This window comes from Petaurus breviceps, unplaced genomic scaffold (assembly GCF_028583685.1).
Source record: "Petaurus breviceps papuanus isolate PSGF00001 unplaced genomic scaffold, PetGlider_PUasm1.0 91041, whole genome shotgun sequence".
In the NCBI taxonomy this organism is placed as follows: Eukaryota; Metazoa; Chordata; class Mammalia; order Diprotodontia; family Petauridae; genus Petaurus; species Petaurus breviceps.
This window is the reverse complement of record NW_027187400.1, coordinates 37,224,458-37,245,450: the sequence shown is the minus strand read 5'-3', so window position 1 is coordinate 37,245,450 and position 20,993 is coordinate 37,224,458. Positions and strand designations below refer to the sequence as shown.

Sequence of the window (20,993 nt, the reverse complement as noted above, 5' to 3'; positions counted from 1 at the left end):
GAGAGTGCTTCTCTGGGAAAGGCCATCCCTCATCTACATTCCCTGTCCCCCTCACCTCTGAATCCTACTCTCTCTTTAAGGCACAAGTCAACATTTCAGCAAATGCTTCTCAACCATCTACTATGTGTCAGGCACTAAGTGGACTGAGCATTGGGCAGCTAAGAGAGTCCCTGCCATCAAGTCCTTGCCAAGCTTACAGTCTATGGAGGAGTGGAGCATTGTGGAATATATCATATTCACAGTGGAAAGGCAGCATGTCAAAATGGAGAAACCCGTACTAACTGGGGGAAAGAGGAGGATGCAGATCCAACAGCAGCTTACTGTAGGAGATAGCACCCAAGCTGTGCTTTAAAGGGAGCTTGGGATTCTGTAAGGCGTAGGTGTAGAGGGAGAAAATTCTAGGCCTGGAGAAGGGGAAGGGCAAAGGCCCAGGGGTGGGAGATAGAATTCCCAAATTGCCTGTCAGCATTTTCCCAGGAGTGGTGGAGTGCTTGGTACATAATATGTGCTTAAATTCTTGTAGCTTGATTTCATGATGCCTGACCTGCCCCCGCGCCCAAGAGAACATTAGCTTTATGTAATTTTTTGTCTGTGTATCACTTTCATGTGGTGCAGTGTCCCCCTCATAGCAGGCACTTCATTCATGCTGGTTGATTGGTTCTTGCACTGTCCCCAGGGTTCAGTGTGGACTGGTGGGCCCTTGGTGTCCTGATGTTTGAGATGATGGCGGGAAGATCGCCATTTGATATAATCACAGACAATCCGGACATGAACACTGAAGATTACCTCTTCCAAGGTACGTACGTGCACGCCAGGCTCTAAGGGTGGGAAGCATGGTGCCCCAGGAAGGGTATTCAAGCTTAGGAAGAGAGTTTCAGATACTTAGCCTCTATATTCAGTCTTTTGCTAATTCCTGTCCATTTTATCTTCACAACATCTCTTGAATGTGCTCCCTTCTGTCCTCTGACACTTCTCCCACATCAGTTCAGGCCCTCATCACCTCATTCTTGTACTATGGCAATAGCTGCTGGGTGTGTGTGGGGTGGGGAGGGCGGTCCTGCCTGCCTCAGGTCTCTCCCCTCTCCCTTCTATTCTCAATTCAGCCTCCAAGTGAGGTTCTGATCACATCATACCCTAGCTCAATAAACTCCGTTACCTCCGTATTACTTCCAGGATCAAATATAAAATCCTCTCAATGGCATGCAGAGCCCGTTCTCACCGGTCCCCTTGCCCTTCCTGACTCCTTATGCTTTCCGTCATTCTCCCTAACCCCAGCCCACCACTCCCTGGGCAATCCAGTGACTCTGGCCTCCTCACTATTCTTCATCTCCTGACTCCGGGCATTTCCCCTGGCTGTGCCCCATGCCTGGCATGTTCCCCCTCCCCATCTCTGCTTCCCTGGCTTCCTTCATGTCCCAACTGAAATCCCACTTTGACAGGAGGCCTTCTCTTGCCCCTCTCCATTGCGATGCCCTCCCTCTGGCGATTATTCCCCATTTATCCCGTCTGTGCCTTGATCAGGCCTACTTGTTTGCATGTCTCCTTTGTTGGACTGTGAACTCTTTGAGGACAGGGACTCTCTTTTGCATTTCTTGGTGGACCCAGTCAGTGCCTGGCATATGGTGGGCACTTTAAAAAATGTGTGACCTGATTGCTATTCCAGAGGCTAAAATAACAGCTAATATTTACACGTCACTTAATGGTCTGCAAAGTACTTTACAAATGTTATTTCATTTTGTCTTCATAACATCTGGGAGGTAGGTGCTGTTATTATCCCCATTTCACAGATAAAGAAACCGATGCAGGCAGAAGTTAAGTGACTTGCCCAGAGTCACAGATAGTAGGCATCTGAGGCAGAAAATCTAACACAGGTCTGTCTTCCTCTATCCAAGGCTACTCACTTTGCCACTTACCTGTTAAACCGAGGAAAGCCTTGTAGATGTGGCCATCTTCCAGTGTGCTAGGAAAGTGATGCATGTTATAATCAGAGGGTCTGCCTTCGACTTGAAGGTATATATTGACGGTATACCTTGAAACCCATGAAGTCTTCTGTATTTTAAACCCCTCTCTGAAAACTAGACTAGAAAAATCCCTTGCACATTAATTTTCCAGAGTACTATAAGCATGGTGCCCCTGAACAGTGATAATAATTATCATTATTATTGATTATAGGAAGTAGAATTCATCATATGGAATGCTGTGAGATCCAGGTGTGAGTCCTGTCACTGGCCCTTACATAAGTCACTTCCCCTCTGTGCTCCAGCCAAGACTATAAGATGTCAAGCAGGTGCTAGCCTACATTGGTATAAGTCAGTCAGTCAGCTGGTGTTTCTTAGGCTTCTTTCATGGCTCTGCAGGCAGCTTGGTGGTGCCATAGATAGAGTCAGGAAGATCTGAGTTCAAATCCTACTAAATATAAATACTCACTGTATGACCAAGGCTGTGCCTTGGGTTCCTCATCTATAAAATAGAAATAACACCAGCAGCCACTTCCTGGTGGTGGTGGTGGTGGGGCTGTTATGGGGTCCAAACAGTACATAAATGCTAGCTTTTGTTATTATTATTGCTGATGATTTATTAATAATAAAGGCAACCCCTGCCTTCCAGAAGCTAATAAAAAAGAAAGGAATGAATGATACCAAATAGCCCCTGTCCTCAAGACTAGGGTAATAATAAAGGAATGAATGAGTGAGAATGAATGATGATAATAATAATAATAACCCCTGCCTCAAGATGATAAGGATGTGAATGAATTATAAATGGATGAATGAATGATACCGGCCCCTGCCCTGAAGGAGCTAAGAGTGAATGAATGAGTGTTAGTGATAACAGTAAGGTCTTACCCTCCAGAAGCGTACATTCCAAAGGCATAGAAGCTGGCTTTAGTGGGTGAGGTCTTCCTGCTGGCCATGTGACCCAGGTCTAGATACTTCACAGCTGTCACTGCCTCACGTGACCGTGCAAGTCTTTCTTTTGCTGAGCAGGGGCTGATACAGGTTGGGGGAGGGAGTTTCCTCACTGGGATTTCCCTAATAACAGCTGCCGTCTCTATAGTGATGTAAAACGTGCAGAGAGTTCGTTTCAGCCTCATAGCCAGCCTGTAAGGTAGGTCCTCTGGGTATTATTATCCCCTTTTGAGGGATGAGAAAACTGAGGGCCAGAATGTGCTGTGGCTTCTTCATGGGTGCAAGCAGAGTTGCTGTGAGAGGCAGGATTTGAACCCGGGCCTCCCTTCCTCTTGGTCCTGTGTGCCTCATTGTTTCTCAAATGCCCATTGGTACTTGAACTAGTCCAGCCCCAGTGCCAGCATCGTCACCAGGGTCCTGAGCTCCGAATAGCCTCTAACCTATTTTGTGACCAACCTAACAGGCTGCTCTGCTTTTCCAAACAAATTTCTTGCAGTGAATACAGGGAAAGGTCATGAGATTCAGGGTAAAAGCTTCCCTCTGCTCTTGGTCATCTGGGCGACCCCAGCCAGGTCTTTTTCATCCCTGTGTGCCTCAGTTTCCTCATCTGTCAAATGAGGGAGTGCATGAGATGTCCTCTGAGGACCCTTCCATCTCGGACCAGTGACCCGGTGTCCCCAGTTTGCTCTGGCAGTGCCCCCAGCACATTTTTGAAGTCGCGCTTCTGGCCTTGGCAGACACACAGGTGGAATGTCACCTTCCACTGGGAGGAACAAAATTAGAAAACTATATTCCAATGGGTAATGACGATATTAATGAGAATGACTAGCACTGAGAGAGACACTCTCAGGTCTGTAGCTATAGTTATATATATTCATACATTTGTTACTTTATAAATATTACCTCGTTTGATTCTGCCCGTAGCCCTGGGAGGGAGCTGCTGTTATCATCACACTCATTTTATAGATGAGGAAAGAGGCAGAAAGAGCTTCAGTGACTTGCCCAGGGTAACACAGCCAGTAAATGTCTGAGGCAGGATGCACACCCGGCTCCAAATCCAGTGCTCTGTTCCTTGAAACACCCACTGCCTCTATAAACATCACATTGAAGTTTACTGGAGGATGGTTTTAATTTTATAAAAGGTTCTCATTTTGTAATGATTTCTGCCTACAGCCTGTGTGACCCGAACAAACCCTTCCCCTCTCGGGGCCTTGCCTCTTCCTCTGTGCGATAATAGCACCTCCCTCCCAGGGTTGTTGGAATATAGCTTTCTGATTTTATGGTTTCAGTCCTGGCCCACTCTCTGACCCCATTTGGGGCTTTCTTAGCAAAGATACTGGAGTGGTCTGCCATTTCCTTCTCTAGCTCATTTTTACAGTTGAGGAAACTGAGGCAAACAGGGTGAAATGACTTGCCCAGGGTCACATAGCTAGGAAGTGTCTGAGGCTGGATTTGAACTCAGGAAGAGGAGGCCCAGTGCTTTATATGCTATGCCACCTAGCTGCCCTTTGGAATAGGTTTGGGTGAGCATGCAGCAGTGGCTGCCCTCCTGGGAAGAAAGTAGCTTTTTCCATGTTAGAACCTTCCCTGGCCTCATCATCCTCATCATCCTCATCAGACTCTCCTGTTTCACTCTTCTCTGTAAAGAATATTTCCTGTTCAATCTCCTCCTTTTTCCTAGGCTGTCCCCCACACCTGGGATTCCCTCTCCTTCCCTCCAGAGCTTGGTTTCACCTTCCAGCACAAGACGTTTCCTGGCCATTCCAGTTCCTAGTTCGAGAAATTATTTCATATGTACTTACATGCATACATGTTTTGCCCCTCCTCGGGCACCCTCACCCCCAGGAGGATGGTGCTAGCCCTTGAACTGGAGGGAATAGCAGGGACCATCTAGTCCAACCTCTGTCATTGGCAGATGGGAATTCTGAGGCTGTGGGGGGTTCAGGGGCTTTCCCAGAGCTATAACTATCAGAGAGAGAATTTGAACATAGGTCCTTTAACTCTACAATCAGTGTTCTTGCCACTGTTCCAGGAGGTAAGTTTCTTGAATACTTGTCCTGGTTTATCTTGATCTTTGTATTTCTGGCACCTAGAACACAGCTTGACACATAGTAGGCACCTTAACAATGTTAGCCCATTAGGAAAGGGGCCAGAAATTAATTAAAGTGGAATGGAAGATTCTTTTTTTTTTTTTTAAAGCAATCGGGGTTAAGTAACTTGCTCAAGGTTACACGGCCAGTTATTTCTGGGTGTGGTGCTGAGTATCAGAGGCCGGATTTGATCCAGGTCATCCCGACACTGGAGCAGGTGCTCTTACTCGCTGAGCCACCTGGCCGCCCCAGAATGGAAGATTCTTGAGGGCAGGCACTGTGTTTCTCTTTAGACTCCTGGCCCTTAGAACGGTGCCTTACACTCAATAGATACTCTTTGGAGTTGGTATTATTCATTAAATTTTTTTGTAAAGACAACTCCAGAAAGCCAAACACATCAGCCATTCCTGACCATCCCGTGAGTACTTGACAGCCAAAGTCCTCCATTTCTCCAGTGAAGGCAGGGGTGGGTGTTTTCTCACGTCTTCTTCTTGGGCTTTATCATTAGCATTGTTTCAAGTTTTGTTCGTTTTTTTCTCCAATTTCACTTCATTTATGTGGTTTTAGTCATCGTATATTACTTTCCTGGCTCTGCTTGCTTCCTCTGCATCAGGTCATATAAGTCTTCCTGTGCTTCTCTAAATTCTTCCTCTGCTTTCTTAGAGTGTACAGTCCTGCTCCATTCATAGACTTCAGTTTGTTTAGCCCGTCCCCGGTCCCTTTGCTTTCAGTCCTTTGCAATCCTAGAATTCTTGCTTTGGAATTTACTGAGGACTGGTCTACCTCCTGCGGTAGACCCTGAGCCACGGCATCTGTAGTCATGGACCCCCCTGGTGCATACGGAGTCTTAGATGTTTGTCAAATTCAGTTAGCCTTTTTTCATGTCTCCACGTACAATTGAATAAGCATGCACAGGCCAGACAGTCATAAGGCAGGCCTAAAATTTTACTTTTTGGCTTGTTTGTGAATGTTCTTGTAAAATGGAAAAGTGGGGCAACATTTCTCAAGACCTTTTTTCCCATTTCCTCTAGTTATCCTTGAGAAGCCTATTCGAATCCCCAGATTTCTCTCTGTCAAAGCCTCCCATGTCTTAAAAGGATTTTTAAATAAGGTAAGTGTTCCCAGTTCTTTTGCCACAAGGGGGTGAGGTGGGGGTTAACCTGGTGTTTTCCTCTTGGCAATTTAACAGTAGGGAAAAACTATAACACAGAAAACATGAGGGTCCTCAAGCAAATCCATGTCCCCTATCCACTTACTCCCTGGAATATTGGAGAAAATTAAAATGAAATTTTTTTTAGAACAATGTTTTAATGAATTACTGTTATTGCCTGTGGGACAGACATTCCAGGCCTTCCAAACCCCAGCTCCAAGCTGCCCTTCCAGGCTTATTGGACATTATTTCCATCTGAGCAGTCCGTTTACCATCCAAATTGGTATATTAGCCAGTCCTTGAAATTGGCATTCTGTTTCTCAGCCCCATGTCTTAGGAATCCTTCAACACTTTGTTCCTGGGCCACCTCCTACAGCAAGCCTGTCCCCAGTGCTCGTGTTCTCCATAAATGATGCTGCATTTGTGTACAGCTTATATTCTCCCCTTCTCTCCTCCTCCCCCTGAAAAAGAGTAAGCCCCTAGAATATAGGGCCTGTTTTGCATTTTATCTGTCTTTCCAGTCTATCCCTAGTGCCCCCTGGAATCATAGTCAATTGCCATGTTGGCTGGATTGTTCCAGACCCCCAGACATTATTTTGTATGTACTTATCTGAACACGTGTTTTGCTGATAATCAGTTACTTTGGCTGGATTGAGTTGCATGCTAACAACACCCCTGCCCCCCTCCCAGGGAAAACTGGGCCTCCAGCAAAACCAAGATCCAATTTAAATATGGAGAAGAGACTTATTTCTCTGAGCTTGGAAGGCTGATTCTGACTTGAGGAAAGGAACCATTTTTAGTGATGATGTTTTTTTATTCTTTCCTTGGCCTTGAGTATAGAAAAAAATAGGATGGAGGAATGAGATAGAGAGAGGGAATGAGAGGGTTTATATGTCACCTACTATGTGCCTGGCAGTGTGATCTTAGTGGAGTGTGGAGGTGAACAGGTGAGGGGAGGTTGAGTTTTTGTTGAGTTCCTGGGTTTCAGTGGGGACCATCAGCTCCTTGAACTCAGGGAGGGAGGAAGGGCTCTTCAGTAACTTACAAGAGCACGTGTTGACTTGATTTTCCCCTTTTTCAATTTTGACTTCTAGGATCCCAAAGAGAGGCTTGGTTGCCAGCCACAAACAGGATTTTCAGATATCAAATCTCATACATTCTTCCGCAGCATAGACTGGGATCTGGTAAACACCCCAAACGCCTTGAACTCCCCGGTGTGACGCATGCAAGTGTGGGTTCTTACTGTCCAAGAATGGATTTATGTAGGACAAAGCCAACTATGTGTGTATGTGTGTCTGGGTGTGTTTGTAAGTGCCTCCTGTGTGTCTTGGTGAACCTCTTTTCTTCTGCTAACGGTGCTCTGATAGCCACAAAAAAGCAAAGTGAAAGCTGGAGTGGGTCCTTTAGCATTCCACCTCCACAAAAAGGGAGGGATGAGGAGGAGTCTTCATTTTGTAGCACTGTATAGAACCATAGCTAGGAATTACGTTGTATGAGGCAAGAAGCATTAAATGTATCCGCGTCCACCCCCATCAACTTTGTGAGACGTATTACGTTCAGGGGAGAGATTCCAGGACACCAGCTGTGGACAGAGATCTAGGGAGCCTTAGAGGCTATTGCCAGAGAAGCCAAAGGAAAACAAAACATGCAGTTGGTTCCGTTTTCACCCGTTATTCTTACTAACTAGATGCTATGCTTAATTGTTTTAGCAGCTAAAAGAGCCTAAATAGGATTGGTGTCTCAGTGCCCGGTGCCAAAGCCCTGGTTGCCCTACCTTGGCTATGGTTTTCTGATACTCTCTGAGGACAATGCTTGTTTGGAATGCTTTTCTAAGGAGGAACCTGCTTACTTGGCCATCACTGGATTGCAGCTGGCATCTGTTGGGGCATCTGTTGATGCTTCACAGGGTTTTTGCTGGGGGCATTATGAATTTGGCAAGGTCTGGAGCACACTGAAAAATCGATCTCAGGTCTGTGTGCCTCCTGTGAGGCTGCAGAAATGACCCCCCAGGCCAATCTTCTGGAGGAGGAATCCAGAACCGTTTTCTGGCTTATGTCATTGTGTCACTCATTGAGGAGCTTTTCTGAAGAAATAGAGAGAAACAACCCCTGGCTGAAATAATTATATGACTTAGCAGTCCTTTAAATCCTGCTGCCTCTTGTAAATGCATGAGAACCAAGAAAATGAAACCGAACAGGGCACATTCATTGTCTGTGTCCAGTGAAATGTGAAAATTTTGCCAAGTTACTGACGTTTTGCCTCTAAATTACACTTTGATTTTAAGGGGGAAACAAAAGGCATTGCTAATATCCTGAGGGTGGTCACTCCTTTTCAAAATTCGGTCTTTTAGCTTCATCGCCTACATCAACACCAGCAGCAGGAAGGGGAGAATTGAGGCAGCCAGTGGAGATTGGAACCAAAGAAAACTCAGATCAGAAGGAAATTGGGCATTTTCTGTGCTCCTCTAGCTAGACTGTCTGTCTGCCTTAATAGAATTCACAGGGTCACCCCAGGAGGGTCTCATGGAGACAGGCTTGGTCTGTTTCTGAAAACTCTGAAAGAGCAGGGATAATGGATCCCAATTTGTAGCTACTGAAAACCTGATTATATCCATGTACCTATTAAAATAATTCTCTTCGATGGACAATTTCAGTAATGGGAGCTGACGTGCTATTTCCAAGGATCATGGAATATGTATAATTTTCAGTGACATTGGAGAAGTTGGAACGGCTTGATTTATTTTTTTAAGGTCCCAGTTCTCCTCCTTTGAGGGGGGATGGGGCATCACAGGGAGGGAAATCTGTGTGTTCCATCTAGGTGCACTTGGTAAATGATTAAGTCTCTAATCAGGATTCTTAAAGGCCTGGCAGTACAAAGCCGTGTTGGAATAGATGACTTATTCTTACTCTTAAAGCTGGGCCCTCTCACTCTCTCTTGGGTTATGCTACGTGATGGAGTTTTATGTACCAGACCACCTGGCTGCATACAGTTCTTTTGTTCTGCTGGAGAAAGCTGGTTGGTGCAGTGAATAGAGCATGGGGATTGGGGTCAGGAAATGGTGATGGTGGTGTTCAACTGTTTTCAGCCTTGTCTGACTCTTCATGATTCCATTTGGGGTTTTCTTGGCAGAGATACTAGAAGTGGTTTGCCATTTCCTTCTCCAGTTCATTTGACAGATAAGGAAACTGAGGCAAACAAGGTGAAGTGACCTGAATTCACATCCAGCCTCAAACATTTCCTAGCTGTGTGACCCTGGGTGAGTCACTTAATCCCTGCTTGCCTCAGTTTCCTTATCTATAAATTGGTCATAATAATAAGGATCTGCCTCCCAGGATCCTTCTGAGAAGTTAATGAGATAGTATTGTAAAGTGCTGAACCCAGTAGGTGACTAATAAATGCTTGCTTCCTTCTGACATCAAGTAATAATCATCCTTCAATCACAGTATTGTAAAAAGAGCTCTGACTCTGGTGTCAATGGGTCTGGGTTCAAATCCTGCCTCTGATGATTACAGTCTGATGGGTTGCTTCACACCATGCCTCCCCATTATCCCCCTACATTTAACTTTAAGATTTGTACACAATTGCCTTACAACAGCACAAGGAAGATCCTGCAAGTATGACTATCTCTATTTTATAATTGAGGAAACTGAGTGATTTTTCTAAGGTCACCCAGTTAGGATGGGCACAGAGCCAGGATCTGAACCCTGGGCTCTCCAGACCTCTGGGGATGACTTGCTATGGCCCTGGATCAGGGGAGCTTCACAGGGAAGGACCAAGGCTTAGAGGCTCATTCCCATGCCAGGTTCACGGACCCCAAGACTCAGCAGCTTTCTCTATAAAAGACTCTTTGTCATGAGGGGTGGAGGGAGCTGTTTCTGCTCCAAATTGCAGAAAGAAATATTCCATCGTCTTAGAAAAATGGAGAAGGTGCCAGTTGCAGGCCCAGGTAACCAGGGCAAAGGCACCAGCTCTCCAAGAATGCTCAGCTCGAGGCCCAGTGGAGTCAGCGGAAGCAGCACCTTACATCCTGAATGGAACAGCCATGGAGTGGGGTCTGGGCAGGAGAGTGAGGAGGGGTCAGGAGCTGGAGCCACCAAACACTTCCCTGAGCTGAAGAGCTCAGCTGATTTCTGGGAACTAGGATGAAAGAAAAGCAGCCTGTTCTGCAGAAACAGGGTGGGGTTTCTGGTTCATTCGATTAAAAAAAAATTGTTTTTATTGGAACTTTCCAGGCTGGCAAGAGAGACTGGGTGAAATGGGTTAAAAGAAAATTCCCTTCACCCCAAGGATTCCCATGCCCTCATCTGGCCAGGGCAAACTCCAGGCTGTGGGCACCAAAGGGTGGAGAAAGAGGGAGGAGGTGGCTAGCTGGGGATCCTGCTTCCAGCCAGGACCTAACCCAGTGTAGGAGAGGGAAAAGAGAGTTTGGAGTCTGATGTCTTGGATCCAAGTCCCAGCCAAGCTTGCAGGCTGTGTGACCTTGGGCCTTTCTAAGTCTCGGTTTCCTCACCTGTAAAATAGAGAGTGTGGACTAAGTCCTTTGAGGTCCTGAATTACTTATTAATGTGCCTGATGCCTTCTCCCTTCCGTTGAGAGCAAAAACTCTTCAACTTGTGGCTTTGTATTTACAGGACGTGGCACATAGTAAGTAAGTGCTTGCTAAATCCTCATTGATTGGTTGATTAACCTTTGTAAGGGGAGGGGAAAGGAATGCTTTTATTAAGCACCTACTGTGTGCCAGGCACTGTATATTAATTCATTGGATTCTCCAAAGAGCTCCTGTGAGGTAGGCGTTATTGTCCCCATTTTACAGTCGGGGTAACTGAGGCAAATGCATGAAGTGACTTGCTCAGGGTCACACAGCTGGGAAGTGTTGAACTCATGTCTTCCTGACACCAGGCCCCAGTGCTCTATCCATGGCTGAAAGAGCATGCTGATTTTGGAATTGGAAGCAGCACCTTCATCTTGGCATCAGGTTAATCCATGTGCTGCCACATCCTGGCTGTGTGACTTGGGGCTGATCACTGCCCCTCTCTGGGCCTCTGTAAGAGGTGATTGGGAGAAATGGCCCCTTGGGTCCTTTTCCATTTTAAGTCTGTGACCTAAAAATAAGGTGATTTGTAAACCTGAAAGCACCAGATACAGAGCTCTGTTGTTCTGGGTTTAGAAGAGTTGTTTCGTTGTCATAGAAGTACCTTCTAGCCATGCCTGTCAGTGTCTGTACAGACTTCGCTGACTTGTCCAAGGTCACCCAGCCAGTTTATGTCACAAATGGCACTCCTATCCTCAAAGCCAACTCTCCATGCATCACAAAGTAATCTTGATCTCTGGAGCCATGCAAGAAAGTGGGGAAAGTGGAATTTGAATCCACATCTTTTGACTCTGAAGTTGGAGGGTTCACCTGGTTCCATCTCCCTGCTCAATCCTGTTGACTTCTGGACCCCAACTCCCCTAGGGCCCCCACTTCTTGGACATGATCTCCAAATCACATTTGCCCCATTGCACCAGTAGAGGGTTTATCCTGTCGATTAGCAAGGCTCTGATGGAGATGCCAAGGTCACTGTCAAAGGTAGGAAATGTGTGCTCTATTATCCTGTACTTTCCAGCAAAGATATGAAAGCCAACAGTGACTCTTCCCAATCAAGCTTTAGCTCTCTGGGGAAAGAGTTTTTAGCAAAGAAGTTGAAAGGTGGGAAATGCTGTTGAGTGAATATTCTTTCCTCCCCCTTTCCTAGTGGAAAAGAGAGGTTGTTAGTTATAAAACTGGAAAAGAGCAGAAGCAGAGAGCTGGTTAGACTTAAAAGAGAAATATATAAGCACGTTTTCCTGTTCGTGAGCATTTGCAGCTTACCAAAGCAAGCTGGTTTGACAGCCCCCTATCCCCAATCTGCTCCCCTTTCTTCCTACCTTTGCTGGGAGCATCCCTTCCCTTCAGGCCGTTTTCCCCATCCTTTCTCCCTGGCTCCCATTTTAAGACCTTATTCCCCTGCTAAAACTCTTTATCTTTCAAGGCAGCAGTAAGTTTGATGTAAGTCCCAAGTTTGCTGCCCCACTGTGGGCTGAGCTACCTCAGGTTCCCTGAATGGGTTACTTCTCACTCTAGATCTTAATGCACAACCCAAATGACCACTTGTCGGTAATGTTGGAGAAGGGATTCTTGGTCAGGGGTGGGTTGGATTGGAACAGTTGGTCAACAGATTGTTGGTTAATAATTGTCTTTGTTTTGAAAGACATCCAGAAAGACAACCAGACTCCCCATCTGGTTCAAGCTGGAATGATAGTAACCATTCATGGGGCTCATCCCAATACTTACTGATTGATACAGAAGTTTTAACTGGCACCAGAGCACTTACATTCTAATCCACCATGTATGTAAATTGATACCTACAAGATACATGGAGCAGATGGGAAGTAGCCATAGAGGGAAAACCACTGACACCTGAGGGGACCAGGTAAGGCCTTCTACAAGAAGGTGGCATTTGAGCTGAGTCTTAAAGCCCAGTGTACCTTCCAACTTTGAAATTCTGTAAGAAAATGATTTAGCCCTCCTAATCACAGCTCTTAACAGAGGTGCTATTTGAACTTGGGTCTTCCAGACCTAGCACTCTAGCCGTTATAAGATATTGCCTGAATATTGCTTGTGCGTTTTTGACCAGTGGAGATTATTTCTTTGTACACATACTGCCAGCCTATTATGGCTGCTCATGATGCTTAATAAATATTTATTGATGAATAGGTTGGATTTTGGCTTGGTGGACCTATCAGAGCTCGTGCTGTGCAGACAGAGCATTCCAGAATCTGGGGTCACCTACACACCAAGAATTAGACGGCTTTCCTGGAGATCAGGGAGCATACACCTGGTGTAGTAGGAAGGATATTGATTGTATTTAGAGTCAGAGAACCTGGGTTCACAATTTTGCCTCTGCCACTTTTTACCTGTGTGACCTTGACCATGTTACTTCCCCTCTCAGGGCCTCAGTTTCCTCCTCTGTAAAAGGAGCAGGTTGAATTTACTAAGCCCCAGGATTCCCTCTGGCTCTACATTTACCATCTAATAGCTCTTTAAGGAAACTCTTTGGTAGTTGGCCTCTGGGGTCCCTTTCAACTCTCGATCTGAGCCTGTGATTTACTCCCTTCACCTTAATCCTCATGTTCCATACCTTAGTAGACAAAGGAATATTAAACTACAGAAAGACAGATGGCTGATGTGTTACTAAGTCACCACCAAATGATGTATTTTATAGAAATGGGTATGATTGCAAGTAGGTTGTGATTAATGTCATCCAGATGTGTGTGCCCCAAGAAGGACGTTTATATGATGCTTAGAATGTGAATGGAAGCGAAGTACCTAATTAGGTGTGGGCTTGTTTTGTGTTTAGTCAGAGAGAATGTAGGTGAAAATATTCATGATTTCTCTCTCCTGCCCCTCATGTCCTGCCCCTTCCCCAGGATTTGTGTGCTATTCTTTCTCTGCACTTGAGGGCAGCATTTTGTAGTGGGAAGAGCCAGGGGTTTAGAATCGGGAAGACCCGAGTTCGAGTCTGTTGTGGACATTTACTGATTGTGTAGACCTCCCCCCCCAAACAAAAAGTCTCTGTGCCTCAGTTTTCACATCTGTAAAAAGGAATAACATTACTCAGGTTGATCTTTGGCTGATTTCGAGGAAATCATTGCAAACCTTGGTGCATGACACAGTTATTTTAGTCCCTCTCTCCCAGGGCTGGGGTGAGGATGGTGGTATCACCGTGGATGACGTGCCTACCTGCTGTCCACTCTTCTGTTTCTGGCCAAAAGCAGCCCCCGTGGGCACAAGGCCACCTTGCTCAGGAGGCAGGAAGCAGTTTCCACTCTTCCATTTAAAGTTAAGCCTTTCTACTGAGTCTGCTGACATCCTGACCCTCCTGACCTGTGTGCACGTATGGCAGCCTGATTCTTCCAGCCTTACATGACTTCCTTTGTGCCTAGGTCTGTGCTGTTTGTCAGACCCTCTCTTCTTAGCTGGATTCCGACCTTACTTAGTCAAGCCATTCCCATTGATGTTCAAGAGATTCACCAGCCTCGATCTTCCTGGTAATGGGGGCATTCCCAGGCTTCATAGGCTCTTCTGTTAGGCCAGCTCACAGTTCACTCTGTAGTGACCTGGTCGTGGATGCTCCCCACCAGAGTCCCCTGGTGTGTGCATCCTCATGCTTGGGGGGCTTGGAATGGCATCGTGCACTGTCTTTCCCCTCTCAGACCCTGGGCATTCTGGGGTAGCTTCAGTGAGCTGCTTAGTACCTTGGCCACTTATTCATCATAAATAAATGTCAGGTTGACTTTGCTGTAAACTGAATTTGACTTCAGAACTAAATGGCCTGTTACTAGATGCTCAGTTTTCCATTTGCAGAACACGTGGGGAGAGCACACATTCAAATGCAGCCTCAGACATTGTGACCCTGGGCGAGTCACCCACTGTCTGTCTCAGTCTCCCTTTAAGCCAAAATGGAGGTGAAAATAATAATAGCACCTACTTCCCAGGATTGTGAGGATAAAATGAATGAGCTGATGTGTGTAAGCATTTTGCAAGCATTATATACACATTAGCTATTATTCCCTTTTATATGGCCATCATTTTGGAGGTGAAAAGAAAACACATCCAAGGGCCCTGGTCTTGGGGCACGTGCCTATGAAACAATAGCTTCATGTTTGGGGCATACACACCAGGCTCTCTGCAGTTCCTTCCAGATCATCATATCAGAGAAACTACGTCAGGTCAGATTCTGCCCCAAACTCCTCCAGAGGTATCAAATGACAGTTCACGTAAAGGACAAGAAATGCCAGGATATGCATTGCAATCGGATCCTCTTAGACTCTCGCTGACCCTGAAGAGTCTGTGCCAAAATCAAAAAAGGTTGGGTGATGTTTATAATGAGGTGGGTGTGCCTCAGAAAGAACCCCCTGGGGGCTGTTTCAGCTTCCAAATTATGGACAATTGGGATGGAACGGGGTGGGAGGTGGTGCTCCAACATTAGAAGAGGGGGGGAAACCCCCAGCACTTTGGCAGGCTCACAGGATGAAAGTAAATTTCCTAATCTTACACCATTAGCTCCCAGAGGTGGGGTTTTACCCTCTGGGTACATCTCTCCGCAGCATGAATTCCTCTTACCTTGGGGCTTTGTTTAGGAAATAAGTCTTCCAGGGTCCTCCAGAGGGATGGGAGAATCCAGTTATGGGGAGGAGATTTGGAGTTCAGTTATCCCGGCTCTTACTCCTTAATGCCTCTCTGACCTTAGGCACACTCACCATCCCTGGGACTTCCTGTGCCAAAGCACTCTTCTGTGGCCCTTCCTCTGTTAGGATGTAAGCTTCTTGAGGGCATGGAATGCCTTGCTTTTTGTACATTGCCAAGCACATGTTTTTTTTTTGTTCACCAACTCATTGTTTCCTCATCTATAGAATGAGGACTTTGGACTGCACAACCACCAAGATCCCTTCCAGGCCTAGATCTGGGAGTTTATGAGCCTGTGGCTCTTTCTGGAGAGCCTAGATCTTAGATTTAATGCTAGAATGGACTGTGGAATCCGTGCCATCCAAGTGAGTTAGAATGTAAGCTCCCTGAGGGCAGGGGCTTGTCTTCATATCTCAGCTCGGAGCACAATGCCTGGCACATAGGAAGTGGATCATAAATGCTTGGATTGACGCGTGGACGTGGAGACCAAAGCCCAGGGAAGTTAACTGACTTCTTCAATGTCCTGCGCTTCTTGGGTCAGCACCAAGATTTGAATCTAGGTCCTCAGACTCCCCATCCAGGGATCTTTCCCCTCTTCCTCTCTCAGCACTTTTCCCAAAGATAAGTGCTTAGTGTTTCTCCCTAGCAACAGGGCTGAAAATAGTGTTTCCTCCAGAGCTGGAGGATCTTGGGAGAGATGTGAAAGTGGGCAGAAAAGAAAGCTATTTACAACTCCTGTCTTATATCCCTGATGTGCTCTCCACCAGTGCAGCTTACAAAGAAGAGACAGCCTTTTATCATGACGTTAAAGGGGTTTGAGGCCAGATTCCTGACTTAGACGTGGCACAGAGTTGTGAGGGAGCGGCTTCTTGCTTTTTCCAGCATTTCCATTTTCAGGTGTGATGGACACCTTTTTTTGTTTTAGACTTTAAGATGGTTAACACCTGGTTGTCATCCAGACTAACCTCATTAATGTCAGAGACAAGCTGCCAGTATTGATGTAAGACACCTGGGTGGTCAGTGGGAAGGGCCCTTGGAAAGCATCCTGTCCAGTGACACTGAGAGGAAAGGACATGCTGGAGGTCCTACAGTGTGAGGCATGACTTGAACCCAGATCCCTTGACTCTAGGACAGGCCTCTCTCCCCTCAATTCCAGACCATTTATATTTCCCTACCGGAGAGTTTGGATCTCCGGTGTGAGCTGAGTCACAGAACTGATGTCAGTCAACGTTGGCAGGGGTGGGTGTCTCACCTGGAGCTCATTACTGCCTAAAGGCACTGTCTGGGTATCCTCAAGTGGACAGAAGGTGCCAAAAACCAGGGTATGTTTATACTTGAGGGCTGTGGGGTCATTGTTCCCTCCCACACCTGGAATGCTCAGGACACCTCCGAAGGAAGGCTGTGAGGAAGCTGGAGAGAGGCTGGAGGGTAGCAGGGATGAGGAAGGTCATTGAGGAAGGCCACAGGAGCCTTGGCTGAAGGGACTGGGATATTTAGCCAGGAGAAAAAAAAAGACTTGGGGAGGGCATGAACACTTTCTTCTGTAAAAGAGGGATTTGACTGTTTTTACCTGGTTCTACAAGTTAGAACTATGATCAATGGAAGACAGAAGTTGGAGAGAGGCAGGACCCTCTGGTCCAACCCATTTTATAGATGGAGAAACTGAGACTCAAGGTCACACACATAGTAAAGGGCCAAGCTATGTTTGAACGTAAGGCCCCAGATTTGGAATCTCAAAACATAGAGAAACACTGTTACTTAGAGCTGGTCCTAAGGGCAATGGGCTCTCCCTCCTCTAGCCCCTGCCTCCAAGGGATGGCTTCATGCCAGGGTCTCCTGTCCAGGACTGAGGTTCCAACTATCTGTAACATTGACACAGAACAAAGGAATCCATCTCTTTTGGGCTCTCAACACAGACTTGTGGCCACCTGATGCCCAAGGACCTGGATCCAAATCACCCTTACTAATAAAGGCTTGTGGGCCGAATGAACTTTGGCATTAAAGCTTTTTTTTCCCTCTGTCTTCAGGGTCTGGGTTTTGGCCTGTCCTCTCAGGCCTTCAGAGTCTACCTCTACATAGCAAGGCAGTTGGACTAGATCAGCAGTTCTTAACCTATAGTCTGTGAATGTTTTCCTTTTATGTTTTTTTAACTCTTCATATAGTTGATTTCCTTTGTAATCTTAGCTGCTTTATGCATTTACAAACCTAATTCAGAGTAAGGGTCTATGCCTGGCTTCCCCCAAGATTTCTCAGACCCCCTGGACTAGGGCCCCTCCCTGGCCCTGTTCCTCCCTCTTTGAGCTATGAGTGGTATGTGGAAGATGCATCTCATGCACTGATGTTATAAATACGACCCCATCTGATCTTTGTTTTGTTCTTGTTCTAAGCTGGAGAAGAAGCAAGCCCTCCCTCCATTTCAGCCCCAGATAACCGATGATTATGGTCTGGATAACTTTGATACACAGTTCACCAGCGAACCTGTGCAGCTCACCCCAGATGACGAGTGAGTGCTTTTGTAAATCTAAGGCTTTCCCAGAATCACAAGGAGGCAGAGGAATTTATTTAAGTGCTTACAGTGTGTCCCCTTCCCATTTCTATCACCCAGCAGACCTTGAACCCTGAACTCCTAGGGCCAGCCTACCCACCACCCCTCTGCTGTGAGTGCACCATAGTGATCTGCCTCTGGTCGCTTGATCTTTAACAAGGCGGCCTCCAGTCCTAATGGGCTGGAGTTCCAGAATACTTGGTGGGCTGGGCTGTCATCATGGCGGTCCTGTGAGAGCCCTGCTGCAAGGGGATGAGGAAAAGCTTTTTTAGGACCCCTCATATAGTAGAGCTTACGTTTTCCAAGTGGTTCCGGGCTTTCTCTGGCAGCCTCTTGACTCTCAGGTTCCCCATGTGTGGTGACTGACCAAGAGTGAAATTAGAGGGGAAGTTGGGGAAGGGTCCTGGGTTGTAGATCTTTTCCTGCCTCTCAATTGTCATGTGGCCTTTGGTAAAGCACTTCACTGTCTTGGCCGCGGATTCTCCTTTCCTTTGTGAAAATGGGCTAGAATTAGGTGGTCGTTCAAGTCTATTCCTGTTCTAAGACCACGCCTGCATTGCCTAGTTTGGTACAATGAATATTTTGTATTCTCATCCTTCTGAAATTAAACACATCCAGTAAAGTCTGTGAGGCATTACCAGTAGGGAATAAAACACAAGGCAATAATTGTGTCTTTTTTGCTTTTTCCTAAAGGGATGTAATAAAAAGAATAGACCAGTCAGAGTTTGAAGGATTTGAATACATCAATCCCTTGTTGCTTTCTACAGAAGAGTCAGTATGAAGAAACAGCATCTCCATTGTGGACAAATAATGTGAATGAACTTTTACATTTATCCCTAACTACAGTATATGCATGCAAGGCTGGGGAACTATAAGGTTTTGAGTGGAGACCAATGATTTTTTTAAAAATTGCTGCTGAAAATCAAAGAAGAGAATAGATTTTGGTGGGTGTCTTCCTCTAAGTGAACTGGTTTTTAAGTCTGGGGCACTGACGCTACTGGCTTCTTTTCTGAGGGAATGTGCACACGTGCCTGCTTCATGGAAGAATCTCATGTTCGTTACGTCCTCGGGAAAGGAATGTTCCAACGACTTTGAAGGTGCACACTTTCTACAAAACAAAACTTGATGCAATGGCCGACAAATTCAAGAAATTTAAAGTGTAATATCCTGAAGAATAAAATGTTACAGTGGTGTTGAACCTCATTTCTGATGCCTTTTTTCCCACAAGTGGCACCTGTCTAAACATCTCAGATACACTATCTAAATAAAAGAGGAGTTGTGTTTTATTAGCAATCAAAACATAAGTTTGGGTACGGAAGTTTTAAGTGCCTAAATGGATAAACTGCAACGAAGAATTTTTACAAATTCGGAGCCTTTTCTAAATCCTGGTAAGTTCTTGTTGTTAATATTTAACAGGTATTTTCATACAGAGCATGTAATTAACAGCTGGAGTGTCTATTGCTGAAAACACACCTTTATTTTAGAAATGTCCTTTGAGCTATGAAGGAGCAATGCTAATCTCAATTAGTAAATCACTCTATTGATGGATAAAATTGGATGATAGAGATTTTTAAAATGATGCTTGCCAAAGCACCATTAGACCAAAAAACATATATATTTAAAAAACTAAATTTGCACAAAATAGATTTCTGAAAAATCCTTAAGCAGTGCCTACATGTCTTGTGTTATGTATTAGATTTTTGGAAAATATTTTTATCAGTAATATGATATTCCGAATTAGAAAATAGGAAAAAAAAAGTATAATGGAGCTAGCCTTAAAAGTTTAAATAATCAATCTAGAGTATCCATAAACATAACCCATTTTCCTGATAAAGCACACCTCCTACTTCTAATAATCTCTTTGCTTTGAGAATATGTATATTACTAAATAACCATTCTGCTTATAAGAAAGGATTGCTTGATGAAGCTCAACCATAGGTTTTATATGTCAAGATGGCAAGGGGGAGTGAGAACCACTTGAAAAATTAGCCAATTTGAAAACTTTCCATTAAATCCCTTCTCTTTCGGAAACAGTAAAAACAAGTGTGTGTGGTGGGGGGGGGGGGGGGGGGGGGGCCGGGTCATCGATGTTAGTTTCCCAGTGGTTAACTCGATGCTTTCTTGTCCAGCTGTGGAAAAGTCAGGTCACTTTCTTTAAGGTGTTTGGACTACCAAGTGTCCACTGCCATAGAAAATGTTCCAAAGGCTTGTAAAGACCCATCTGCCACTTCTGCAGGTGACCGTGGCCCAGGCTGCGGAGGTGTCTGTGCTAGCTCTTGGTTCCATGCATTGTGTGGCTTGGATCTGAGGGCATGTCAGGGGAGGGGGGAGAGAACAGTGCAGGAAGCACAAAGACCTAAGCAGATGCAAGATACAGGCTCCACCCAAACCCTCCTCCACTCTCTCTGCATTAACATATAGGTTTCTCAGGGTACAGCATCGCTTTCGGTGCTGAACGTGACATCTCTCAGATTCACATCCAAGTCATGAGGTGCTAGGAAGAGACTGCCAAAACATTCTCTCAAATCCCCAACTGACCATCGATGACCAGGCCCTGTTTGCAGCCCCCACAGCTCTTCGGGGCAGCGACCCCATCCAGCTAAGCTTGGGCTCTCCATGGTGGCCCAGGAGCTTCGCTGGAGCCAGTGCTGATCACTTCCCAGTGAAACGTGCCTGCCTCAAAAGCCTAGAAACAAAGGGCATGCAGGACACAGGCCAGAGGCTGTTCCCAGCTGGCTACTTCCCTACTCCCCCACCTCGGTGTGACTTTCATCAAACCTCTCCATTTTCCAGCTGCTCACATTTTAGTTATGCCACGGTGTGACTGAGAGCAGGGTGACCCTGATCGGGAGGGATCCTCCCTCTGGGGCGTGTCTCCAGACAAGGGACTTGTGTGTGTGTTTGTTCTACTCATAAACTGCTAGTGGCAGCCAATTCATTTCGCTGCTCTGGGTGGACAAAGAAAGACCTGCTGGCTCCAGCGACAGCACCGGTGCCCTTGGTTTATTACAGTCGAAGGCATTTACAATATTGCTGTGTTGCCAAATAGTTTGCCGGTTATGAGTTTGGTTGCTCACGTGCAAGTGTATGAATA

At 45.8% G+C, this 20,993-nt stretch overlaps 1 protein-coding gene across 2 annotated transcripts in view; it reads left to right on the top strand.

Annotated features, from left to right (window-relative positions):
- Positions 1–19,102, top strand: part of PRKCZ (protein kinase C zeta) — a 239,807-nt gene extending 220,705 nt beyond the window's left edge. For both annotated transcript variants that reach the window (XM_069078743.1, XM_069078744.1), the window contains 5 exons: positions 677–796; positions 6,028–6,107; positions 7,241–7,330; positions 17,742–17,857; positions 18,593–19,102. In XM_069078743.1, the coding sequence (XP_068934844.1) occupies positions 677–796; positions 6,028–6,107; positions 7,241–7,330; positions 17,742–17,857; positions 18,593–18,680 (494 nt within the window). In that variant the 3' untranslated portion in view covers positions 18,681–19,102. The remainder of the gene's footprint in view (positions 1–676; positions 797–6,027; positions 6,108–7,240; positions 7,331–17,741; positions 17,858–18,592) is intronic.
- The last annotated feature ends 1,891 nt before the right edge of the window (positions 19,103–20,993 follow it).